Source organism: Myxocyprinus asiaticus, chromosome 28 (genome assembly GCF_019703515.2).
Source record: "Myxocyprinus asiaticus isolate MX2 ecotype Aquarium Trade chromosome 28, UBuf_Myxa_2, whole genome shotgun sequence".
NCBI classification, from domain to species: domain Eukaryota; kingdom Metazoa; phylum Chordata; class Actinopteri; order Cypriniformes; family Catostomidae; genus Myxocyprinus; species Myxocyprinus asiaticus.
The window spans coordinates 1,693,032-1,717,939 of NC_059371.1; the positions used below are offsets into that span (position 1 = coordinate 1,693,032).

The 24,908-nt window shown below is 40.5% G+C and overlaps 2 protein-coding genes across 2 annotated transcripts in view; one reads left to right on the plus strand and one right to left on the minus strand.

Moving 5' to 3' along the window:
• Positions 1-1,489: 1,489 nt before the first annotated feature.
• On the minus strand, positions 1,490-7,137 carry LOC127419571 (transcription cofactor vestigial-like protein 4). The gene is made up of 5 exons (XM_051661093.1): positions 6,620-7,137; positions 6,018-6,156; positions 5,426-5,603; positions 5,160-5,271; positions 1,490-4,039 (listed from the first exon to the last, which is right to left on the minus strand). Exons 1-5 carry the CDS (start codon positions 6,693-6,695, stop codon positions 3,837-3,839), a joined length of 708 nt encoding a protein of 235 aa, XP_051517053.1. The 5' UTR covers positions 6,696-7,137; the 3' UTR covers positions 1,490-3,836.
• A 4,425-nt stretch (positions 7,138-11,562) lies between these two features.
• Positions 11,563-24,908, plus strand: part of LOC127419570 (synapsin-2-like) — a 28,644-nt gene continuing 15,298 nt past the window's right edge. The window contains exons 1-3 of the mRNA XM_051661092.1: positions 11,563-12,038; positions 17,073-17,130; positions 17,454-17,545. Of these exons, the coding sequence (XP_051517052.1) occupies positions 11,719-12,038; positions 17,073-17,130; positions 17,454-17,545 (470 nt within the window). The 5' untranslated portion in view covers positions 11,563-11,718. The remainder of the gene's footprint in view (positions 12,039-17,072; positions 17,131-17,453; positions 17,546-24,908) is intronic.

A 24,908-nucleotide genomic window follows, 5' to 3' on the forward strand; every position in this document is an offset into this window, starting at 1 on the left:
TGTAATTAAAATGGTTGAAAATGAAGTATGGTGGCCGGAGAAGATTTTTGTAAAAATTGCTGTGTGAATTCTTATTTATAAAGGATGATTAGCCTTAAATAATCATACATATATTTATATCATTTGAAAGCCCTAGATCTTCTCTTCAATATGGTATATACAGTTCAGGTGTGTGATGTTATATGAATATGAATATAACATGAATTTTGATATGAATATCATATTCTGGCACAGAATGGAATTTTCGGAATTTGGGCTCAGGCTTTAAAGGGTTAAATATTGATCTGTTTCGCACCCACACCTACATTGAACACCTACATTGACTGAACCAATGGAGTCGTATAGATTACTTTTATGCTGACATTGCGCTTTTTGGAGCTTCAAAGTTCTGGCCACCATTCACTTGCATTGTATGGACCTACAGAGCTGAAATATTCTCCTAAAAATCTTCATTTGTGTTCTGCAGAAGAAAGATATGAATGAAAATATGTTACATGTATATTCATTTTCTGCAACCTGGAGATTAACGACATTGTCTGGTTTTGCCACAGGAGACCTGGGCCCAAATTCATGCGACCCCAAAGTGTCGTCTCAGTTTAAAGGCTGTCTCTGCAGATTTGTGCCAAAGCCTTTCCCTCAATGTGCTTATAAGAAGTGAGAAAATGAGCCAGTGCTGTGTAATCCTCTGAGAGCACACTTCACTGCAGGCTTGTTTGGTTCCGTTTTAGTCTCTCTTTATTCTCTTAGGTCTTTGAGTTTTTGGGAAAGAAAAAAAGCTCATTACTTAATATTGTTTTTCTTTTTTTTTTTTTTTTTCTTTTTGTCTTAGGCCAAGCTTGTAGTACTTCAACACTTGAAATCATCCATAATCAGGGCTATTGTGTTGATGAACCGTTGACATTCTGATTAGCTGTTCAAGAAGACATCATAAACACTTTGATATTTAAATACATCGGGGATTTTGATACCTTCCTAAAGCTTTGGATGTCATGACAGAACGAGTCAACGCTGAGGTTTTACTGCCACCTGCTGGCACAATCATGTATGTCAAAGTATCAGCATGAAATGCTCGGCTAACTCACTGTAAATTAGGTAACTTTGCAAGATCTCATGAGCATGTGCTGTTTACGCTACATTAATAATTCATCAGATCTACTGCATTCATCAGTGAATAAATGTGGCTTGTACTCTTTGAATGCGACATTGTGTCATGAAGTGTTGCAGCATAATTCAGAAGTTATAATTCACATTGAGTTACATTAACAAAATGTCTCTGAAAGTAAAGGACTAAATAAAACTACTTCCTACGTATAATTGAAATAAATGTGAATCTCACAAAAGTGCAATTATTATTTGAAAAACAAACCTAAAATAATAAAAGAGGAATGAATCCCCACAGCTAGCTTTTGTGCAAAATTTAAATGGTGATGCATAGGACTGTAGGGAAATATTTTCCTATCATCAAGATCCAGAAACATGTGTCTTTACTGTGATGTGATTTTATTTAATGTAAAAATATAAAAGTGGTATTTAAAGAAATAAAACAAAGAAAAACAAAAAGTTGCAAACTGATGTCACATTCAAAGAAGATTTTCTTTTATAAATGTAGCATTTGAAGGCACAGTCACTCATATCAACATTATACGTTGTGTTACTATCAGTTCCATGTGAATGTAGCTCTACCCATGTCAAACAGGTCAATCAAGAGACTGGTCATTCGGCCACTAAACTACTTTCAGTGTAGCAATCTCAGATGGCTTCAAACATGACAGCATTACTGTATCACTAAATCTAAATCAACATCTGACATATATTACAAAGGGAAATTGGACTAGCATGCACAATGGTTAATGACAGTTAAACAGTAATACAAGTTACTAAAACTGTGTATTCATAACGCACGGCGCAATGATGGTAATTTATATTCATTAAAACATAAAAAGGAAAATACAAACGATGAGTGACTGTTATTAAATAGCATAAACGGAATCAGTCGCCAAAAAAAAAAAAAAAAAAAGCATTTACATTATAATTCAGTCCATATGCTGCAGAAAAAGACTGTTTCAGAGTTATAAAAACAGAAAAGTGTATTTGATATTGAAATGAATGCACAGGACAGTTTAACACAAACAGGGTGATCTGTTGCCTGTACTGATCGCATTAAAAGTGTTTAAAATCTACTTAACTGAAATAAGCTTTGGTTTCTAAAAATCTACATAGTAATCAAACAAGCCAGCAAACGACTCGTCAAGAGTCATGTAAAGAGGCAGTGTACACACTTCACACTCATTATGCATTAAACGTCTTCATTGGCATTGATATATGGATAATCTATCAGCAGGTGTATACATCATTCAGTCACGTACAAACCAGCTGCTTAGACTTTTCGTGAAATACGTTATAAAAAAAATATCGAGTACACTGTCCCAGCAGTCGGTTACTTGACAAAAATAAAGATATCTGAGTGAAGAGTGTAAATAAGTCTACAATTGATACCAGCTATAACAGTTTTAACATCATGCATTAAAGAAAGATAAAGGGGTGAATGTCATGAAATATGTCACACCAAAATCAAAAGAATAAAGCCTATTTTTTTCCTTTGTTACATTACTTTCCTGACAAGCAAGCATTAATGAAATGTGGGAAAAAATTTCCAAGTACATTATATATATATATACACACTGTATATGCAAAAGTTTTAGGCACTTGTGAAAAATGTTGCATAGTGAGGATGTCTTCAAAAATAATGAAATACATAGTTTTCATTTATCACTTAATGTCATACAAAGTCCAGTAAACATACAAAAGTTAAATCAATATTCGTGTGACCACTTTTGCCTTTAAAACAGCACCAGTTCTCCTAGGTACACCTGGACACAGTTTTTAATGGTTGTTGGCAGATAGGATGTTCCAAGCTTCTTGGAGAATTCGTCACAGTTCTTCTATCTGTTTAGACTGTCTCAACTGCTTCTGTCTTTTTATGTAATCTCAGACTGACACGATGTTCAGTGGCTGTGAGGGCGATGACATCTGTTGCAGGGCTCCCTGTTCTTCTATTCTATTCTTTTCTATTTGCAAAAGTAATGTTTGGGAGTCTAACATTTATATTTCCTATTGACACACTAAAGCTGAAAATATAAATAACCATTTTAAGACAAACGCTTTTGTGAAATATATTATGTGCCTAAAACTTTTGCACTGTACTGTACTATATATATATATATATTATTTTTTATTTTTTCCAATTAAGCATTTCATGAAATGGTTGGTAAAATATGCTTAAATGTCATAAAAAATAATGCAAATGCAATGTATGGTCCTAAATATAGGCTTCATTTTTTTAATAAATATAAATTATTTTTAAACTGTAACAATATTATTTATAATATAATAATTATAATTTCATTATAAATTATAAAATATAATTCTTATTTTTTCTTTTGATTTTGGGGTGAAATATGAGCCACATATTTCTTGGAATGATGACCGAACAAATGTTAGCTTGTGGATTATTAGATCAATCTTTGGACATTGTTGGTTAAAAGCACTTGATGGATTCATAAACGTGTAAAGGAGGAAATCATTTTCAACCTGTATCACAGATTATAACTCTATCACAAATCACACATGAAACTGGGTGAAACAACATGATAACAGTCTCACTTTGATCTGTAAAACCTAAAGACTTATGTCACCACCTATCAAATTCCACATAACACTGCTCTGATGTCATTCAAACTAAACTCATGGGTTCTTCTTAAAGGCCCAACTGTTTTTAAGTTGTTGCCATCATCATGGGTCATCTCAAGGTGTTTAGACAGGTTTAACATCGGCCCTCAGGATGATTTAGGCTGTGGGGTTGTAGGGCCGTGGCCCCTGGCTTTGATCTGTAACCAGGTGTCGCCCAGTGCTTTAGTGAAGTGGTCATCCACAGAGCCAGTGATGGACACTGAGTTAGAGACAGGCTCCGGCTCTTTATAGATGTCCCCTAGACTGCGGCGGAAGTGCTCTTCGATCACAGGGTCACACACAGTGTTTGCTGGAAAACACAAAGCATTGACACATTTCATTTGTGAAACACTGTCCATGCAGAATACAGAACATGGAGCACTTGATTATACACCGAAAGCAGACCCACACGGAATCTGTGCAAAAAAACTCTGACTAGAAGTGACACTAAAAAATGAATTAATCCCTTATCAATTGATAAATAAACACAAATATAACAACAAAAAATCTAAAAGGAAATAAATCAATTTTCAAATTGACATCAAATAGACAGTTGTTTTTTTTATTCATGTTCAAAAATGTAGTTAAAACTGCATTTCTGAAAAGCATTTGCCAATTGCTTCATCTCTTTGTCCATTATTTATTTTGCTATATTTCACATTTTAACACATGAATTGAATACATTTTAATGTATTTATATTGACATTTTTCTTTATAATAAATGAATTGGACTGATCCTTAATTTCCTTAAGTGGCACTCATAGTCATTAATCTCCAGTCCAAACCTTTGCATGCTAATGAGATATTCCTCTTTCTAATTGTGTTATAATTACATTCAAAGAGATTTGAAGAAATGTTATTTAAATAAAAGTGAAAATATAAACATGACTGTAATATGGTGAAATATATTATGAAAGTAGACAATCTACTATATTTCCCCACAAATGGCACAGAACATGTGGAAAAAATCAAGTTTGTGTATGTCTGCAAATACAAAACCAACATTTACTTTCATTGTTCGAAGAGCCTAATAATTGTCATATAAAAATAATTCAATCTTCCATTAAACTCACATCAGCCATTTCATGAGTCTTGCCTCTTAAATTTTGACTATATCTGTAGGTACAACCGGTCGGGAGACAGCTTTTAAATATGAATGTGTTGTGAATTAAATACTTATCATATTAAAAGATATAAATACAAGAGATGATGATGATGAACAAGACATGCAATATCTCAGTAAAATATGTTTAGATTGCAATTTAATGAAATATTAATGTGAAAATAGCGCTTCTGCCCGGAGACTGCTGCCCTGTACCTGCCGGCTCTGTGGGTGGAAACTTCTGAATCCTTCTGATAAACACTGTCATATCAGTCTCACTGTTAATGATTCTCTGTTTGATGATTTGAAGGTGTTCTAGATAAATTACCATTGGTCTTGTTGGTGGATCCAGAGCTGCAGCTGTTATGAGACATGTGACAGCTGGACAGACTGCAGGTGCAGCTGCTCGCAGGGGCACACGTGATCACAGATGGACGATTCTGACGTGAACACAAGTGCACATTATTGAAATAGAAATATGACAAACTCTGCACGATGCAAATTATGAAACACTGCAGCCATTGCTTTTTTTTTTTTTTCATTTTAAAGTAAATGCATGTGAATTTCTCATTGTATTTCAGGGTTAAGTCTGACCTGCTGGAGCTGTGTGTTGGGTCCAGGTGACAGTCGAGTACTCCTGGCCGAATCTGAGCTGTGTTTGGTCAATGCAAGTGGCTGATCCATTGCAAATATGGGGAATGGTGCAAACACATGATGATTATGATTGTGATTCCATGATTCCGGATTCACAGTGTCTCCATTAGGACTCCTCCTAACAATCACAAATCACATGAATCACAAAAAGTTGACCATGTCAAAAAATCACAGGCAATTCAGTGCATATTTTCAAAGAGATAGTTCAGCCCTGCTCCATCATTCACTCTCATGTTGTTCCAAACATGGATGGCTTTCTTTCTTTCATGGAACACAAAAGAAGATGTTAGGCAGAGTGACTTTCATTCCCTTTTTATTGTATGGCATCTTTTTTTCCATACAATGAAAGTGAATGGTGACTAACATCTCCTTTTGTGTTCCACAGAAGAAAGTAATACAGGTTTGGAACGACAAGAGTGTAAGTAAATGATAACTGTGTTTTCTTTTTTGGGATGCCTTGTGAAATGTACAAAAATGTTAAATAAAACAATAAAATAAGATGTGAAATTCAGCAGCATTGTAATTGACGTACAGATGTGACGCCAGTAAGCGACTTGTTTTGTTCATGTGTTCTTCATCCGAGTCGTGGTCCTCACGGTGTTTTCTCTTGGTTGGGCTTACATGAGGAGGCCCTGAGTTCAGCACATGAACCCTGGATGCCCCTGAATCATCTGTTCATAAATCACATACATTCAATTCAAACATTATGAACAGCACATGCTCCTGACGACTGACAGTCATTCCCTAATCAATCAAAAAAATCAGAACAGTTTAGTCTATTTATATTCTAATATGTGGTCAGACTTGAATATTAAAGCAAGTACAGCTTTATTTTGTTCATAAGGTAATATTGTATTACAAATCTGGCACTTCGATACACAGTGGGGTCCAAAAGTGTGAGATCACATTGAAACATTGATTCAAAATGAAGAAACAATCGTTTTTGGAATTTAGAAAAAAATAAAGAAATAATCATAACTAAATATAACAATATCCCAATACCATATATATCTCAGTGTATTTACATGGTACATCAATTAACACTATATTACATGATACATGTTTTGTTCCATGTCATGAACAATGTGAATATTCAATATTTCGTGTTTAAGAGCTGTGAATGCAGTCACTTACCCTCATATGAGTTATAATGAAGTCTGCTTATGTTGTTGTTCATTTTATTGATGAATTGATGAATTAAAAGATCCATTTTATCACAAACATTCGTATTTAAAGCAGAACTAACTGATCATTTACTCCAGCTCATTTATAGAGCTTGAAAATGTTGGCATCTGTATACAAAATGTGTTTCAGAGAGGAAAGACATTCGCAAACTTACAATCAATGACAATAAAATGTGAAAATAATAGAGATTAAGTTGTTTTTAGCATTTTGCGCTAGTTTAGCTGTTAGCTCGGGCTGCTAGTCAGAAACGAATCTCTGTCTAAAGTTTACTTCAGTAAATTAAATCACAAACACTAAGTCCGACTAGTTGAGTAAGACCTGCAGTATGTATATAATAAATATATCAGTCCTTAATGTGTTAGTATGACGCCGAGTTGCGATCGTAATGTTGAATATTATGATAAAGCAGCTAATAGCTCGACCACAGCTCGTGTTTCCGCCTGAGGAAGAAAAACCCACAGTTTATGATTTTTCAAAAACTCAATTAAAAAAAATGTCTCACAACTGTGAGGTTTTTTCCTCTTACAATTAAAAGTCAATATCTTAATATTTTTCACAATTGCGAAACAATCTCTATATAATAAACTATATAATAATAATTATATAATAATAATAATAATAATAATAATAATAATAATAACATATATTAACACCTGAATAATGACGCTAATAAACTTATATAGAAATTAAATTATAAATAAAAATTAAAGAGAATAAAACAAATATTTAGATTTAGATCCATCGCACTTAACCAGTCGAATACAACATCCGGGCGGCTAATCCTGCTCATTTGCATCTCTACTCTATTTCGTGTTATTTTTTAATTCTACCCGCCTAATTTATCTGTACAAGCATTTTTCCGCATTTGAATGAAGCTATCTATCTATCTATCTATCTATCTATCTATCTATCTATCTATCTATCTATCTATCTATCATAATATCTCTATCCATCTATCTATCTATCTATCTATCTATCTATCTATCTATCTATCTATCTATCTATCTATCATCATATCTTATCTCTATCCATCTATCTATCATCATCATCATATCTATCTATCTATCTATCTATCTATCTATCTATCTATCTATCTATCTATCTATCTTATCTCTATCCATCTATCTATCATCATCATCATATCTTATCTCTATCTATCTATCTATCTATCTATCTATCTATCTATCTATCTATCTATCATCATCATATCTTATCTCTATCTATCTATCTATCTATCTATCTATCTATCTATCTATCTATCTATCTATCTATCACAAATCAAATCAAATAACTTTTATTGTCACACAACCATATACACAAGTGCAATAGTGTGTGAAATTCTTGGGTGCAGTTCCGAGCAACATAGTAGTCGTGACAGTGATGAAACATACCAATTTACAATAAACATCAGATTTACGCAACACAATTTAAAATCTAATATACACATAATTACACACAACACAATATACAAATAATAACATGCAATGTACAGTATACAATACACACAATATAGAATACACATTATACAATAAAAATTGTATATATAGTATATATGAAATATAAGATATACAGTAGGTTGTATTGTACTGTATTGACATTCAGGCTGTCGGTTGATAGTAAGTTGCCAGTGCATTGTTAAGAGAGAATATAATTTATGACAGTCCGTTGTGAGATAATAAGAGTAATAAGGTGCAGTGCTGATGTATTTGATCATGAGAGATCAAGTCAAAAGTCTGATTGCTTGGGGGTAGAAGCTGTCATGTTGTCAGCTGGTGCGGGTCCTGATGTTGCGATACCGCCTGCCTGATGGTAGCAGTGAGAACAGCCCATGGCTCGGGTGGCTGGATTCTCTGATGATCCTCCGAGCTTTTTTCACACACCGCCTGGTATAGATGTCCTGGAGGGAGGGAAGCTCACCTCCGATGATGTGTCTAGCAGTTCGCACCACCCTTTGCAGGGCTTTGCGGTTGTGGGTGGTGCTATTGCCATACCAGGCGGAGATGCAGCCAGTCAGGATGCTCTCTACAGTGCAGGTGTAGAACCGTGTGAGGATGTGGTAGTTCATTCCAAACTTCCTCAGCCGTCTCAGGAAGAAGAGGCGCTGATGAACCTTCTTCACAACGGCCTCAGTGTGGACAGACCATGTGAGTTCCTCAGTGATGTGGACACCCAGGAACTTGAAGCTGCTGACTCTCTCCACTGGTGCTCCATTGACGGTGATGGGGCTGTGTTCTCTTTCTCTTCTCCTGAAGTCCACCACAAGCTCCTTTGTCTTACTGACGTTGAGGGAGAGGTTGTGCTCCTGACACCAGTGTGTCAGAGTGTGCACCTCCTCTCTGTAGGCTATTTCATCATTGTCAGTGATCAGACCTATCAACGTCGTATCATCAGCAAACTTAATGATGGCATAGGAGCTGTGTGTTGCCACACATTCATGTGTGTACAGGGAGTACAGGAGTGGGCTGAGAACACAGCCCTGCGGGGCTCCAGTGTTGAGGGTCAGTGATGAGGAGATGTTGCTGCCCATTCTAACCACCTGGCGTCTGCTTGACAGGGAGTCCAGGATCCAGCTGCACAGCGAGCTGTTTAAACCAAGAGCCCGGAGTTTCACATAAAGCTTGGAGGGCACTATACTTTTGAATGCTGAGCTGTAGTCTATAAACAGCATTCTCACATAAGTGTTATTTTTTCCAGGTGGGAGAGAGCAGTGTGTATTGTAGATGCAATGGCATCATTAGTGGAGCGGTTGTTGCGGTAAGCTATCTGCAATGGGTCCAGTGATGGAGGCAGCACAGAGCAGATGTAATCTCTGATTAGTCTCTCAAAGCATTTGCTGATGATGGGGGACAGAGCAACAGGACGCCAGTCATTTAAGCAAGTGATTTTGGATTGCTTTGGAACAGGCACAATGGTGGAAGTTTTAAAGCATGTGAGGACCACAGACAAGGAGAGGGAAAGGTTGAAAATGTCTGTAAAAACACCAGCCAGTTGGTTCGCACACGCTCTGATGAAGTGGCCCGGAATGCCGTCTGGACCCGCGGCTTTGCGGATATTCACCCTTCGGAAGGATCCGGTTACATCCGCTACAGAGATGGAGAGTGAACTAATCTCTGTAGCTTCGGCCGCGAGAGCTCTCTCCACGAGGGCGGTGTTATTTCCCTCGAAACGAGCATAAAAAGTATTTCGCTCATCCGGGAGAGAGGCAGCGGTGTTCACGGCGGAGTTTTTATTCCCTTTAAAGTCCGTGATGATGTTAATTCCCTGCCACATGCTTCTAGAGTTGGTGATGTTAAACTGTCCTTCAATCTTGTTCCTGTACTGATGTTCTGCTGCTCTGATTCTGAGGTCCGCGCATCAAGTGCCGCGCGAACATCGCTATTAATCCAAGGTTTCTGGTTCGGGTAGATCCGTATTGTTCTGGTCGGAACAACGTCCTCTATGCACTTTCTGATGAAACACGTTACGCTATCAGCGTAAAGCTCGATGTCGTCATCAGAGGCGGACCGGAACATCTCCCAGTCCACGTGATCAAAACAGTCTTGTAGCGTAGATCTTGTATCTATCTATCTATCTATCTGTCTATCTATCTATCTATCTATCTATCTATCTATCTATCTATAATCATCATATATTATCTTTACCTATCTATCTATCTGCTTATAATCCCGTACAGTTCCTTGAGTGCCCAGTCTGTGCTCTCAGCTCGCAGAGCTTGTTATCCACAGACTGAACATTTGCCAGTAGAATATCGATCTATCTATCTATCTATCTATCTATCTATCTATCTATCTATCTATCTATCTATCTATCATCATCATCATATCTCTATCTATCTATCTATCTATCTATCTATCTATCTATCTATCTATCTATCTATCATCATCATCATATCTCTATCTATCTATCTATCTATCTATCTATCTATCTATATCATCATATCTTTACCTATCTATCTATCTATCTATCTATCTATCTATCTATCTATCTATCATCATCATCATCATATCTCTATCTATCTATCTCTCTATCTCTCTATCTATCATCATCATCATATCTCTATCTATCTATCTATCTATCTATCTATCTATCTATCTATCTATCTATCTATCTATATCATCATATCTTTACCTATATATCTATCATCATCATATCTATCTATCTATCTATCTATCTATCTATCTATCTATCTATCTATCATCATCATCATATCTTATCTCTATCTATCTATCTGTCTATCTATCTATCTATCTTTCTATCTATCTATCTATCATTTGAGATATTATCTGAGGTAAATGTTGGTCAAAAACTACAATGTTGTGTCGGAGCTTGCAATGCAGCAGCCATACTCGGTGCCATCTTGAGTCTCCATCTTGATTCTCCTCTATCTGTCTGTCTATCTAACTATCTATCTATCTATAATCATCATATATTATCTTTACCTATCTATCTATCTATCTATCTATCTATCTATCTATCTATCATTTGAGATATTATCTGAGGTAAATGCCTACTGAAAAAAGAAAAAGGATTCCCTTTTATAAAATGACTGTATGAAACATGGAGAAATGAGAAAAGAGTTAACAGTGTAGAATGAGGTCTGACTGCTCATGTAACATGCACTGACAGTGTTCAACCTATTTCCTTTGCTCTCATCTACTAAATCTGTATATGTGAAGAAAACCCCTTATACTACTACAAGGAGAAGCCCATTTACACAGCTTACACTCATTTTCCCCACACATGTACTGCAGGAAAGCCTGTGTTTTATGTGTTATGCTTGTGGTGTCATTAAGGCTCTAATAGAGGCAGCGTAGTGTGGGGGAGGGGAGAGAGTCCGAGCATCTCATGCAGGGATGCAGACCGCAGTGCCATCGTCTGATTGGCTGCCTACACACAACATCAGAGATACTGAAAGCAGAGGGGAGGAAACACTGCGACGCAAGGAGGGATCCCATCATCTCTCTGCTGGGCTGAATGCTCTGAATATAGGTGTAGATATCACCAGACCACTTTCCACATCAGCAGCACTGTTCCTCTAGTCTTCAGCCATGAACTACCTGCGCAGGCGTCTGTCAGACAGCACCTTCATCTCCAACCTACCCAATGGCTACATGTCAGACCTGCAGAAACCAGATCCTCCTCAGCCTCCCCCTCCGGGACCAGCATCAGCACTGGCTCCGGTCTCCCCGGCCCAGGAGAGGAAAGTCATTCCATCCAGCCAGCCGTTAGGAACGGGGTTCTTCAGCTCCATCACCAGTGTGGTGAAACAGACTGCAGCGTCAGCAGGACTGGTGGAGCAAATGCCCGTGCCAGCTTCCTCCAAGAGACAGAAGATACTGCTGGTAATCGATGAACCGCAACAGGACTGGTATGAGTAGTTCAAGTCGTCTTCACTTAAGATCCCGATGACGTTGATTTGTTTTCATTTGGCTACATTTTGCATCTAATGGCATGATGTGTTTTATTTTTTAAATTTTTTTTTTAGCTAATTTATTTAATGGGTCACTTATTTTTGTTAAAGGTTTATAAAGTGGTTCATTAATGACAAATAAGTCATTCACAAATACATTATAAATCATTGATACAGTATGTGGTTATAAAGAATAAAAATGAAAGAAAACATGAATAAAAAGAGCAACTTTTATGCAATACTTGCCAAATAATGAGCATTTTAACTTACATGTTATAAATGCTTAATAAATATACATATTTATACTTGTATTAAATAAAATCAAAAACATAAAATGCCATTATTCATGATCACTTTCACATTATGCCACAATGCAGCAATAATAGATTATTATTGTTAGATTATAAAGAGGGATTATGTAATTTTGTGTTTATATTAATTACTGTACTTGACTCACTTGTGTTGTCACTTGTCACGTTGATGTCAGAAGAATTGTTTTACGTAGTCCTAGTTACCTAAAGTCCTCTGCAAAAACACTTTTCAGGTTTTCATGCTCATTCACAGCACATAATAAATCCTGATGACCATTAACACATACTGAATTTTATGTATATAGGTTTCTAATGTTGGCAACTCCTTAATAAATGCTTCACAGGTGTCCACTTCACATTACGGTATATTTTCATAGGTTACTAACGTTGAATAAGAGTTATTAAGCATTTATAACATGTGAGGTAACATGTTGGCTAACTATTTGGCAAGTATTGCATGAAAGTTTTTATTCATGTTATTATTACCGCATATCAATGCTTTATATTGCATTTATAAATGGATCTTTAGTCATCCTTTTTAGTCATCCTTTAATCCCTTCATAATCCCTTAAAGGGATAGTTCACCCAAAAATGAAAATTCTCTCATTTACTCACCCTCATGCCATCCCAGATGTGTGTGGTTTCTTTTTTCTGCAGAACACAAATTAAGATTTTTAGAAGTATATTTCAGTCCATACAATGTGAATCAATGGGTGCCAACATTTTGACACTCCAAAAAGCACATAAAGGTATTCATAAAATTAATCCAACTCTAATGTTTTAATCCATACCTTCAGAAGTGATTTGATAGGTGTGGGTGAAAAAGAGATCAATATTTAAGTTATTTTTTACTATAAATTCTCCTCCCTGCCCAGTAGGTGGCGATATGCATGAAGTGAATCACTAAAAACACAAGAAGAAGAATGTGAAGGTGAAAGTGGAGATTGACTGAGCAGTGAGGAGAATTTATACTAAAAAATGACTTAAATATGAATCTGTTTCTCACCCACACCTATCAAATCATTACAGAAGATTTGGATTAAACCATTTTAAACCGAGTCTTATGGAATATTTTTATGCTGCATGATTTTTGGAGCTTAACATTTTTGGCACCCATTCACTTGCATTGTATGGACCTACAGAGCTGAGATATTCTAAAAAATCTTCATTTGAATTCAGCAGATTAAAGAAAGTCGTACACATCTGGGATGTCATGAGGGTGAGTAATTGATGAGAGAATGTTTGGGTGAACTATCCCTTTAAAAAGAGAACGTTAATTTAAAGTGTTACCAGCCTGTCTCTCTATACTGTGAGGGTTCAACTCCAAGCCAAGCTGACATCTCTGAAACAATGTTAATACTTTAAAAAATAAAATTGTGAAATGTGTGCATGAAAGAATGTGTGTGAATCTAGGGAGTGAAGGTGAAGAGGTGAAGTGTGTAATTCCAGTGCCATTAGTCTGCAGTCTGTGTTAAATGGTTCAGAATTAGGGCTGCCATCACAGACATTCTAGGTTCAGTCATAAACAGGACTGACTGGGGAATGGAAAAGTCACTGAGATTCCAGTCCAATACCAATGAATATCATCAGGTTTCTTCACAGGGACTCAAAAAGTGCATTGCAGATCTGATGTTAGCTGAAGAACAGCCGAATAACTGAATTACAGCACTGATCAAGATTTGCTGCTGACACTAATGGTGCATTTATGTCACGTCGTAATTTCCATAATTACGAGATTACGACTTACATCTTACAGTTTTTAGAGGGTTTAATGGCAGAAATGTGAAGCTTATAATTTTATAAAAGCACTTACATTAATTCTTCTGTTAAAACTCGTGTATTATTTGAGCTTCAAAGTTGTTTAAATCGTAGTTTTTAAGGTCATTTTAGGGGTTTTAGGGTTTAAGGCATTACGGTGTCTTGTCAATGAAGTTGTAAAATTGGCTACAACTTTAAACAGAAAAGGTTAAGTGATTTTATAACACTAAAATCATGTTAACATACATATTGTTTATGTCTTGTAAGTATTGTAACATTTATGGATTGGCCCCCATAGACTTCCATTGTAAGTGTCTCACTGGAACCCAGATATTTCCTTTTTTTAAAGAAAAGGAGGGGCATTTTATGCAACAAATGCTGTTTATTGAGCTTAACTTGTACAGAACCTGGAATATTGCTTTAAATACAAATATCTGCTAATGGTAGATCACTATAGTAACCAGACTGCAGGGCAATACGCCAACCTATAGGGCAAAAATACCACCCGCTGCACTCTACTGAACTACCTAACACTGTTCAACTCTTTTGCTGTTTGAAGTTATTTTCAGCCAAATTGCATTCTAGATTTTCCCAAGATACATCTAGTTTTATAATCGCTATTTTGTTTTTAACAAAACTTTCTTTAAGTATTTGATATTTGTAGCACTTTGTTTAGAATAAGGTTACATTTGTTAATATTATTTAGTACACGGCTCTCTGGAATACTCGATTCTAAATGGTTAATGGCACCATCCTGTGGTCTGATATTTCTCAGTAACAAATGCACATCCATGTATCAGACCGCTCATCCAGGTATCTGAGCCATCGTTCCTGCTTATCTGATCACTGGATGATCTCTACAAGTGAGCTAATAAAATAATTTCAACTCAATTCAATGTTTCATGTGCATTTATTTATTTATTTGGCAAATAGTTTTGTAATAAGCTGGATAATGAGGAGTCAGACGTTCATTAATTAGAAACTAAACACCAACAGATCTCCGACACAACCCGGAAGTTGATTTCAGTTGTTCAGTGATTTCTTTCTTCTCACATAATTACATAATTTCAATGCAAATCAATATTATATGCCCATGGATTTATTTATTTTGTTAGTAGCTGTGTAATTAGTGGGATAATATACAGTCAGCCGGTTGTTATCGCAAAATAAAACCCTTCAGGGTGATACAAGAGTCCCCCGCTTCGTGTCGGAGTTTATTTTGCGATAACAACCGGCTGACTGTACATTATCCCTTACCATATGCATTAGGTATCATGAACTCACAATGAACAATACTTTTTTACCGCATTTATTAATCTTGGTTAATGTTAATTTATGAATTTTATTATTAAAATACAATTGTTAATTGTTAGTTAATGTTAGTTAATAATGCATGAACTAACTTTTAATTAACTTTAAATTATTTATTTTATTAGTATATGTTCAAATTAACTAAGATTAATAAGTGCTGTATTGTATTCAATATTCAATTCAGTATTCATATTGTGTTCACTGAAGTGTAGTTAACTGATATTTATACAATTTACCACATTATTGTAAAGTATTATTTTCATATTTTACATAATTTGTATAACTAAAAATATAAATAAAAATCAGAATTACATAGAAACTAGTGTGACGCAGAATTCCCTGTTGTTAATTATTGTATTATTAAAGATCAACGGAATGAACTGAATAAATAACATATGATATATAATCTGTGTTGATAAATATATCATCCGTGTAGATTTAGGATTGTCTTTCATTGCACTCAGCATGACCTATATGTCTACAAGATGATGTGCCTCAAATACTTGAAGAGATGAATATGAAGAGTTGTGAATCTTGTATTGATATGCAGGTTTTTAAAGGACCTGACAATATTATCTGCCTTGCAGTGTCTGCTTTTATAATACCATCTGGATCATTTGGCAGTGGGTTATGAAAACATTGTACAGGCATTCTGTATACATCAGCTTACTGTGAACCAGTACTCACGAAATAATACAATTCACAGTCAAGCTGTTTTGTTGACAGTCCTTTGAATATGTTCTGTATGATTATTTGAAAGCAAACATAATACAGTAGATTGAGATCTTGCTCACTGATTGTACTGTAGAGCGTCAGTCTTATATTTTGTGTCTGTTTGTAGAGGCTGACCACTGATCGATTTTAAGCCAACATGAATTATTCATTCGACATTTCCCATCAGTCCAGCATCAGCAACATGAAAAATGGCATTATCAGCATAGACAGATGTGTGTTAGCAACTGCATGGAGTTATAACATATGATTTGGGTTGATTTATAACTAAATGTACTTAGGGACCTGACATCTGAAAGGATTTGTTTTTCCCCTACAGAAGAAAATGTTATTGCTCAGATGTTGCTTTTTCATTTATACATAGTTTTTATGACAGTGTTGGGTATAGTAATGGACTAAATGTAATCTGGGTTATGTCATCAGATTACAAAAAATCAAGTACTTGTTATTAGATTACATTACCTTTTTAAATGTGCTATTTAAATATCTAAATGTTACTTTCAGAAGTAATCTTCCCAATACTGTGTATGGAATAGCACATTTGTACTTTTACAAATAAAGGACCAAGAAATAGTGACCAGTTACAGGTCCTAATATATACACTTTATGCATAAATTTACATTTTGATGTTGAAAAAAAAAAAATCAAATATGTCAACTACCCATTTGCATGTGAAACATGTTTTAGTCTACATTTCTGTATGCAATTTTACATAAAAAAAATAATTTAAAAAAACATTTGACAAATATTTCTGACCATCTGATATTAAATCATCCTCTAAATAAAACAAACAAATTAGAAACAATGGAAATATGTTGAATGTGCATATATCAGTGTGCTCAATATTCTGAAATGATGATGTTCTTTTCTTTTTGTTCAGGGCGAAACTCTTCAGAGGGAAAAAACTGAATGGAGATTATGATATTAAAGTTGAACAGGTGAGCTGAAATACCAAAAGTATCAATGTATTTTTAATCATTCATTTGGTAATTGATTGATTGATTGATTAATTGACTGATTGATTGATTGATTGATTGGCTGAATGATTGGCTGATTGATTGATTGATTGATTGATTGATTGGCTGATTGATTGATTGATTGATTGATTGATTGATTGATTGATTGATTGATTGACTGACTGATTGACTGATTGACTGACTGACTTACTGACTGATTGTTTGATTGATTGACTGACTGACTGACTGATTGATTGGCTGGCTGGCTGATTGATTGATTGATTGATTGATTGATTGTGTTTCAGGCTGAGTTTGGTGACATCAGTGTCGTGGCTCATGCTAATGGATCATGTAATGTGGCTCTGCAAGTTTTGCAGAATGGAAGCAAATTTGTCAGGTAAAGTTTGCATTTAAAAACCACCTCAAGCTATTCACACTGCCCTGCTTCACAACTTAAATGTGCAACACTCTGTGTCAGTGCACAATAACTGCTGTATTTTATCTAAATAATATCAATATCTGTAATTGTGATCATGTATAATAGCTTCAAGCAAAATCTCTTAAGCATCAATCAGTGTGAAATCTAAATGAACCCCGTTCAGAGAGAATTGATTGGATGTGTCACATATAATGTATAATTGCACTGATATGCAATAAAGTGAAATTATGATAACAGCCCATTCATAATGATGTGGCTGGCTTGTCACCAAGACACTAATGAGACACTGATGTTTGACAAACACAAAGTGCCACAATACTGCATATCTTCATTATGAACATTATACACTATATTGCCAAAAGTATTCGCTCACCCATCCAAATAATTGAATTCAGGTGTTCCAATCACTTCCATGACCACAGGTGTATAAAATGAAGCACCTAGGCATGCAGACTGCTTCTACAAACATTTGTGAAAGAATGGGCCGCTCTCAGGAGCTCAGTGAATTCCAGCATGGTACTGTGATAGGATGCCACCTGTGCAACAAGTCCAGTCGTGAAATTTCCTCGCTACTAAATATTCCACAGTCAACTGTCAGTGGTATTATAACAAAGTGGAAGCGATTGGGAATGACAGCAACTCAGCCACGAAGTGGTAGGCCACGTAAAATGACAGAGCGGGGTCAACGGATGCTGAGGTGCATAGTGCACAGAGGTCGCCAACTTTCTGCAGAGTCAATCACTACAGACCTCCAAAGTTCATGTGGCCCTCAGATTAGCTCAAGAACAGTGCGTAGAGAGCTTCATGGAATGGGTTTCCATGGCTGAGCAGCTGCATCCAAGCCATACATCACCAAGTGCAATGCAAAGCGTCGGATGCAGTGGTGTTATGCACGCCGCCACTGGACTCTAGAGCAGTGGAGACGCGTTCTCTGGAGTGACGAATCACACTTCTCCATCTGGCAATCTGATGGACGAGTCTGGGTTTGGCAGTTGACAGGAGAACGGTACTTGTCTGACTGCATTGTGCCAACTGTGAAGTTTGGTGGAGGGGGGATTATGGTGTGGGGTTGTTTTTCAGGAGCTGGGCTTGGCCCCTTAGTTCCAGTGAAAGGAACTCTGAATGCTTCAGCATACCAAGAGATTTTGGACAATTCCATGCTCCCAACTTTGTGGGAACAGTTTGGTGATGGCCCCTTCCTGTTCCAACATGACTGCACACGAGTGCACAAAGCAAGGTCCATAAAGACATGGATGAGCAAGTTTGGTGTGGAAGAACTTGACTATCCTGCACAGAGTCCTGACCTCAACCCGATAGAGCACCTTTGGGATGAATTAGAGTGAAGACTGCGAGCCAGGCCTTCTCGTCCAACATCAGTGTCTGACCTCACAAATGTGCTTCTGGAAGAATGGTCAAAAATTCCCATAAACACACTCCTAAACCTTGTGGAAAGCCTTCCCAGAAGAGTTGAAGCTGTTATAGCTGCAAAGGGTGGGCCGACGTCATATTAAACCCTATGGATTAAGAATGGGATGTCACTTAAATTCATATGCGTCTAAAGGCAGATGAGCGAATACTTTTGGCAATATAGTGTATCTACTGTTTTATCAATTTAAATCCAACCAATGTCTTTTGTTAAGCGTTTTGCTTATTAAAAAAAAAAAAAAAAAACTTTATTTTGTTCACTCTATTTTGTTATCTTCTAGTACAAAAACATTGCATACATTTTTAAGTACAGTACTTCTTGGGGACACTGTATCATATGTATTCATTTATTTATAGAATTATGGGTAAATGACTTTATGCTCATTAGTTTTGTCTGGATATATATAACTATTAAAAAATACATAAAAAATGCTTGAATTGCTTGAATACACCTCTGCTATGATAAACATGTTTTCAGTTCCCTATCTGTCACTCACTCGATGTTGTGTCGATGTAGCGACACTAGGGGTCACTCTTGGGAGCCCGAGACACCTCTGGTCTTTGATAAAAGGCCAATGAAAATTGGCGAGTGGTATTTGCATGCCACTCCCCGGACATACGGGTATAAAAGGAGCTGGTATGCAACCACTCATTCAGATTTTCTCTTCGGAGCCGAACGGTCATGCTCACTGAGCTGAATTCCCACAAATGTTCATTCACCTCTGCTGGATCTGACGGCGCATTTCAGCGGCTTCTCCCCCCTCTGCACTGGTGCAATGCAGAGAACGCCCCTGGGCACTTCGGCAGAAATAAAAGAGTATATTTCTCTAAAAGAGTATATTTCTCTAAAAGAGCGGCACACACGGAACGTCTTTTTAAAGACGTGTCTTTTTAAAGATGATTTTCCGATTGTGTGTTGTTCCTGGTTGCGCTCGTTATCTCTCGCCTTCTGACGGTCACGATCACTGTCTTTCGTGTCTGGGCACTGCTCACGCGGAGACAGCATTCGTGGATGGTCATGTTCTCATTGCGAGGACATGTCCATGGCAATGATGAGGTCGCGGCCTGCCTTCGTAAGAAAGCAAGCCACCCCAGAGGCTCCCCGCCTCGGTCCTTTTACCCACGGGTATGAGGCCAGCGCGGCTAGCACTGGGGGCGATTTGGGGACCCCAATGGGACCGCCTCCACCGGGTATCCCCCCACGGACCTCCCATTCCCCAGCACGCTCGTCTGCCCCGATCGGGCTTCCGGATGAGTCCGCCGGCTCATCTCACGGCGAGTTCGACCTCTTATTCGGAGCCCGTGAAAGTGATGAGCTCTCGAGCGCAGCATCGGAGAGCGGGCTCGTCCAGTCGGACGCGGAAGCCTCAGCTGGGCTCCTCCCTTCGGGGACGATTGCCCAGTCACAGGCTGACGCAGAGATGACAACATGCTTTCCCGGGCAGCCGCGAGCGTCGGCTAAAGTGGAACCCTCTGCTCTTCCCTGAACCCTCACGGCTTGATGATTGGTTCCTGGGCTCGCGGCGCTGCTCAAAGCCATGCCCCGCCCCAGTTCCTTTCTTCCCGGAAGTGCATGAAGAGCTGACAAGGTCGTGGGAGGCACTTTTTACTGCCCGGTCCCGATCTTTTCAGCTTCCCCGCCCTCACTACCCTCGATGGTGGGGCGGCCAAGGGCTATTCGGCAATCCCCCGGTGGATAAAGGCCTGTAGGTTTACGTCATCTCTGATGGCCAAGGCCTACGGTGCCACTGGACAAGCCGCCTCCGCCCATCGCTAAAGGAACTGCACGAGGGTAGTTCCACCCCGGGATTGATGCAGGAACTGCGCTCGGCGACCAACCTCGCTCTCCAAGCGTCGGAGGTCATGGCGTGGTCTCTCGGGTGGACAATGTCCACATTAGTGGTCCAGGAGCACCAACTTTGGCTCAACCTGGTCGAGATGGGTGAGGCCAACAGGACACGATTCCTTGCTGCCCCCATCTCCCAGGCTGGCCTATTCGGCAACACCATCAAGGACTTTGCTCAGCAGTTCTCGACGGTGGAGCAGTAGATGGATGCTAGCTGGCATATCCTGCCCTGGTGCGGCTCAAGATCCCGCACCCCGTCTACTCGTTGCCAAGGGCGTCCCCCTGCGGTGACTGCACCAGCTCTGCCACAGCCCACCCCTTCAGCCCGGCCCCGGAGTGGAGCCCACCGCAGGAAGCAGATGCCACCCGTCCCGCGGCCGCCCAGAACCCGTGAAAGGCTTCAAAGCGCCCTTGAGATGGGAGACCCAGGGATGATGAAACCCGCTGCTCTGGAGCTGGTAAGCAGACCTCTCCATCATTTTGTTACCTTTTGCATTTAATTGCGCTGCATGCCCCAGTGGCTGCAGTACTCAAGAGTTCAGCAAGAGCGGTTTCCTTGCTCCCTGGGTCACGTATCTGGTGTGCACAGCCGTCATCACGACCACCATCCACCACTCTATTTGGCCGGTTTGGCACTCCAGCGGCGGTCTCCCACTCCCGATATGAGAGTCTCCATGGGTAACGAGGACAGGCCTCTTCCTCCCCTGTCCCAGGCTGTTCCGGGGGTGGTCACAAGGAGCCAGGTAAGTGCTTTGATGTCCTTAGACTCAGCACGGCCATGACATGGTGTGGCACCTCGAGCTCTGCCCTGCCGCGAGGCCCCACCTGCCGGTACATCCGATGACGTTGTCCCTTTGGTCCCCTTTGCGCGGAACTTGGACGCGTGGCTTACGCTTTCCAATCCGTCGTGATGGCTGGTCCGGACCATCCGACTCGGCTATGTGATTCAGTTCGCCTGGCGTCCGCCCATGTTCAGCAGTGTCCACTTCACCTTGGTGAAGGACGAAAATGCTGCTACCTTGCGCAGAGATCACTAACCTCCCACGGAAGGGCGCGATAGAACCTGTCCCTCCAGCCCAGATGAAGAAGGGGTTTTACTTCATCATACCGTAAAAAGGCGGTGTGTTGCGGCCAATCTTGGACCTGTGAGTACTGATCTGGGCTTTACACAGACTCCCATTCAAGATGCAGATGCAAAAACACTCTGGCAAGCGTCCGGCATCAAGATTGGTTCGCGGCGGTAGACCTGAAGGACGCATACTTCCACGTCTCGATCCTTCCTCGACACAGACCCTTCCTGCGGTTTGCATTCGAGAGTCAGGCATATCAGTACAAGGTCCTCCCTTTCGGCCTGTCCCTGTCTCCTCGCATCTTCACGAAGGTCGCAGAGGCAGCCCTCGCCCAGCTAAGGGAGGTGGGCATTCGCATTCTCAACTATCTCGATGACTGGCTAATCTTAACTCACTCTCGGTACATGTTGTGCGCACACAGGGACTTGGTGCTCTCACACCTTAGCTGACTAGGGCTTAGGGTCAACCGGGAAAAGAGCGAGCTCCTCCCAGTTCAGAGCATTTATTTTCTCGGTTTGGAGTTGGACTCGGTCTCTTTTTATCAGCGTGCCTCACGAACGAGCACGCCCAGTCGGTGTTGGTCTGTTTGAAGGCATTTAAACTGAAAACAGCGGTTCCACTGAAATTTTTTCAGGGGCCCCTGGGGCATATGGCATCCTCAGCGGTGGTCACCCCGCTCAGATTGATGCATATGAGACCGCTTCAGCACTGGCTTCAGATTCGAGTCCCGAGATGTGCATGGCGCCGTGGGACACATCGTGTGGTCATCACGCCGGTCTGTCACTGTCTTTTCAGCCCTTGGACCGACCTCTCGTTTCTACAGGCAGGTGTTCCCCTAGAACTGGTCTCCAGGCACGTTGTGGTCACGACGGACGCCTCCAAAATGGGCTGGGGTGTTGTTTGCAATGGGCACACAGCTGCTGGCTTGTGGACGGGCCCGCGACTGCATTGCCACATCAACTGCCTCGATTTGTTGGCAATTCTGCTCGCCCTGTGGAGGTTTCGGCCATTGATCCAGGGCAAGCACGTGTTAGTTCAGACAGACAACACGGCAATGGTAGCATATGTCAACTGCCAAGGCGGTCTGCACTCTCGTTGTATGTCACAACTCACCCACCGTCTCCTCCTCTGGAGTCAGCAGCACTTCAAGTTGCTCCGAGCCATTCACATCCCGGGCAACCTCAACACTACAGCGGACGCGCTGTCATGACAGGCTACCCTCAGGGGAGAGTGGAGACTCCACCCTCAGGTGGTCAAGCTGATTTGGAGTCGATTCAGACAGGCACAGGTGCACATGTTCGCCTCCCAAGAATCCTCCCCACTGCCCGCTCTGGAACGCCCTGACCGAGGCCCCCCTCGGCATAAACGCGCTGGCACACAGCTGGCCCCCTGGCATGCGCAAATATGCGTTTTCCCCCAGTGAGCCTATTTGCACAGACCCTGTGCAAGGTCAGGGAGGACGAGGAGCAGGTCGTCCTGGTAGCACCCTACTGGCCCACCCAGGCGTGGTTCTCAGACCTCACACTCCTCGCAACTGCCCCCCCGGCGAATTCCCCTGAGGAAGGATCTTCTTTCTCAGGGATGGGGCACCATCTGGCACCCGCGACCAGACCTCCTGGAATCTCCATGTCTGGCCCCTGGACAGGACGCGGTGGTAGACACGATCACTCTACGAGGCACCTGTATGCCTTTAAGTGGTGTCTGTTTGCTAAGTGGTGTTCTTCCCAACGGGAAGACCCCCAGAGATGCGCAGTCGGATCAGTGCTTTCCTTCCTGCAGGAGAGGTTGGACGGGAGACTGTCCCCTTCCACCTTGAAGGTGTATGTTGCTGCCATAGCAGCACACCATGACACAGTGGATGGTAAGTCCTTAGGGAAGCACGACCTGATCATCAGGTTCCTAAGAGGCGCCAGGAGGCTGAATCCCCCCAGACCGCGCCTCGTTCCCTCATCGGACCTCTCTGTAGTTCTTCAGGGTCTACAGAGAGCCCCCTTTGAGCCTTTGCAGTCAGCCGAGCTTAAGGCACTCTCCTTGAAGACTGCCCTCCTGACTGCGCTCACTTCCGTCAAGAGGGTAGGAGACCTGCAAGTGTTCTCTGTCAGCAAAATGTGCCTGGAGTTCATTCCGGGCTACTCTCACGTGATCCTGAGACCCCGACCGGGCTATGTGCCCAAGGTTCCCACCACCCCTTTTAAGAACCAGGTGGTGAACCTGCAAGTGCTGCCCCAGGAGGAGGCAGACCCAGCCCTGTCATCGTTGTGTCCGGTGCGCACTTTACGCATCTATTTGGATCACACGCAGAGCTTTAGAATCTCTGAGCAGCTCTTTGTCTGCTTTGGTGCACAGCAGAAAGGAAGCACTGTCTCCAAGCATCGCCCACTGACTCATTGATGCCATAACTATGGCATATATCGCCCAGGACTTGCAGCCCCTGGTAGGGCTACGAGCCCATTCTACCAGGGGTGTAGCGGCTTCCTGGGCCCTGACCAGGGGTGCCTCTCTAACAGACATTTGCAGAGCAGCGGGCTGGGCAACACCCAACACCTTTGCAAGGTTATACAACCTCCAGGTGGAACCGGTTTCATCCCAGGTAGTGGCACACAATACAAGTGGCCAGCTGGGTGTATCACTTGCACATAGTGCCTTCCACCTCCTTTTGAGCTGAAGACTTGTGCCATGAATTCCCAGTAGTGTTCACAAGTTTGTTCCCTGCTTGACTTCCTCCAAGCCCTGTGGCAGTCGAGTTTTCGGAGAGATTCGCTGCCGGCCCAGTACACGCGCTAACTAAGAGTCCTGTTCTGGGGTAGGTGCTCCGCATGTGGCGGTTCCCTGTAAGGCTAACCCCATGCGATATATATCTTCCGCTAATTCATTTCCCTGTTGGCAAACTGCGTCTTCCTTGGGCAGATCCCCTCTGCCCCAGTCTCCATGTTTGTAGTAACTCCTCCCCCATTGGGCAGGATCTACCTTGAAGACTCTC

Bases quoted from the DNA above. Each gene is read 5' to 3' on its own strand.
- LOC127419571 (XM_051661093.1), bottom strand. From the start codon at position 6,695: ATGGATCTTTTAATTCATCAATTCATCAATAAAATGAACAACAACATA. The intron at 5,604-6,017 runs GTACGTCAATTA...TGTGATTGTTAG, and splicing joins CGCTTACTGGCGTCACATCT to GAGGAGTCCTAATGGAGACA. The intron at 5,272-5,425 runs GTCAGACTTAAC...TGTTCACGTCAG, and splicing joins CCAACACACAGCTCCAGCAG to AATCGTCCATCTGTGATCAC.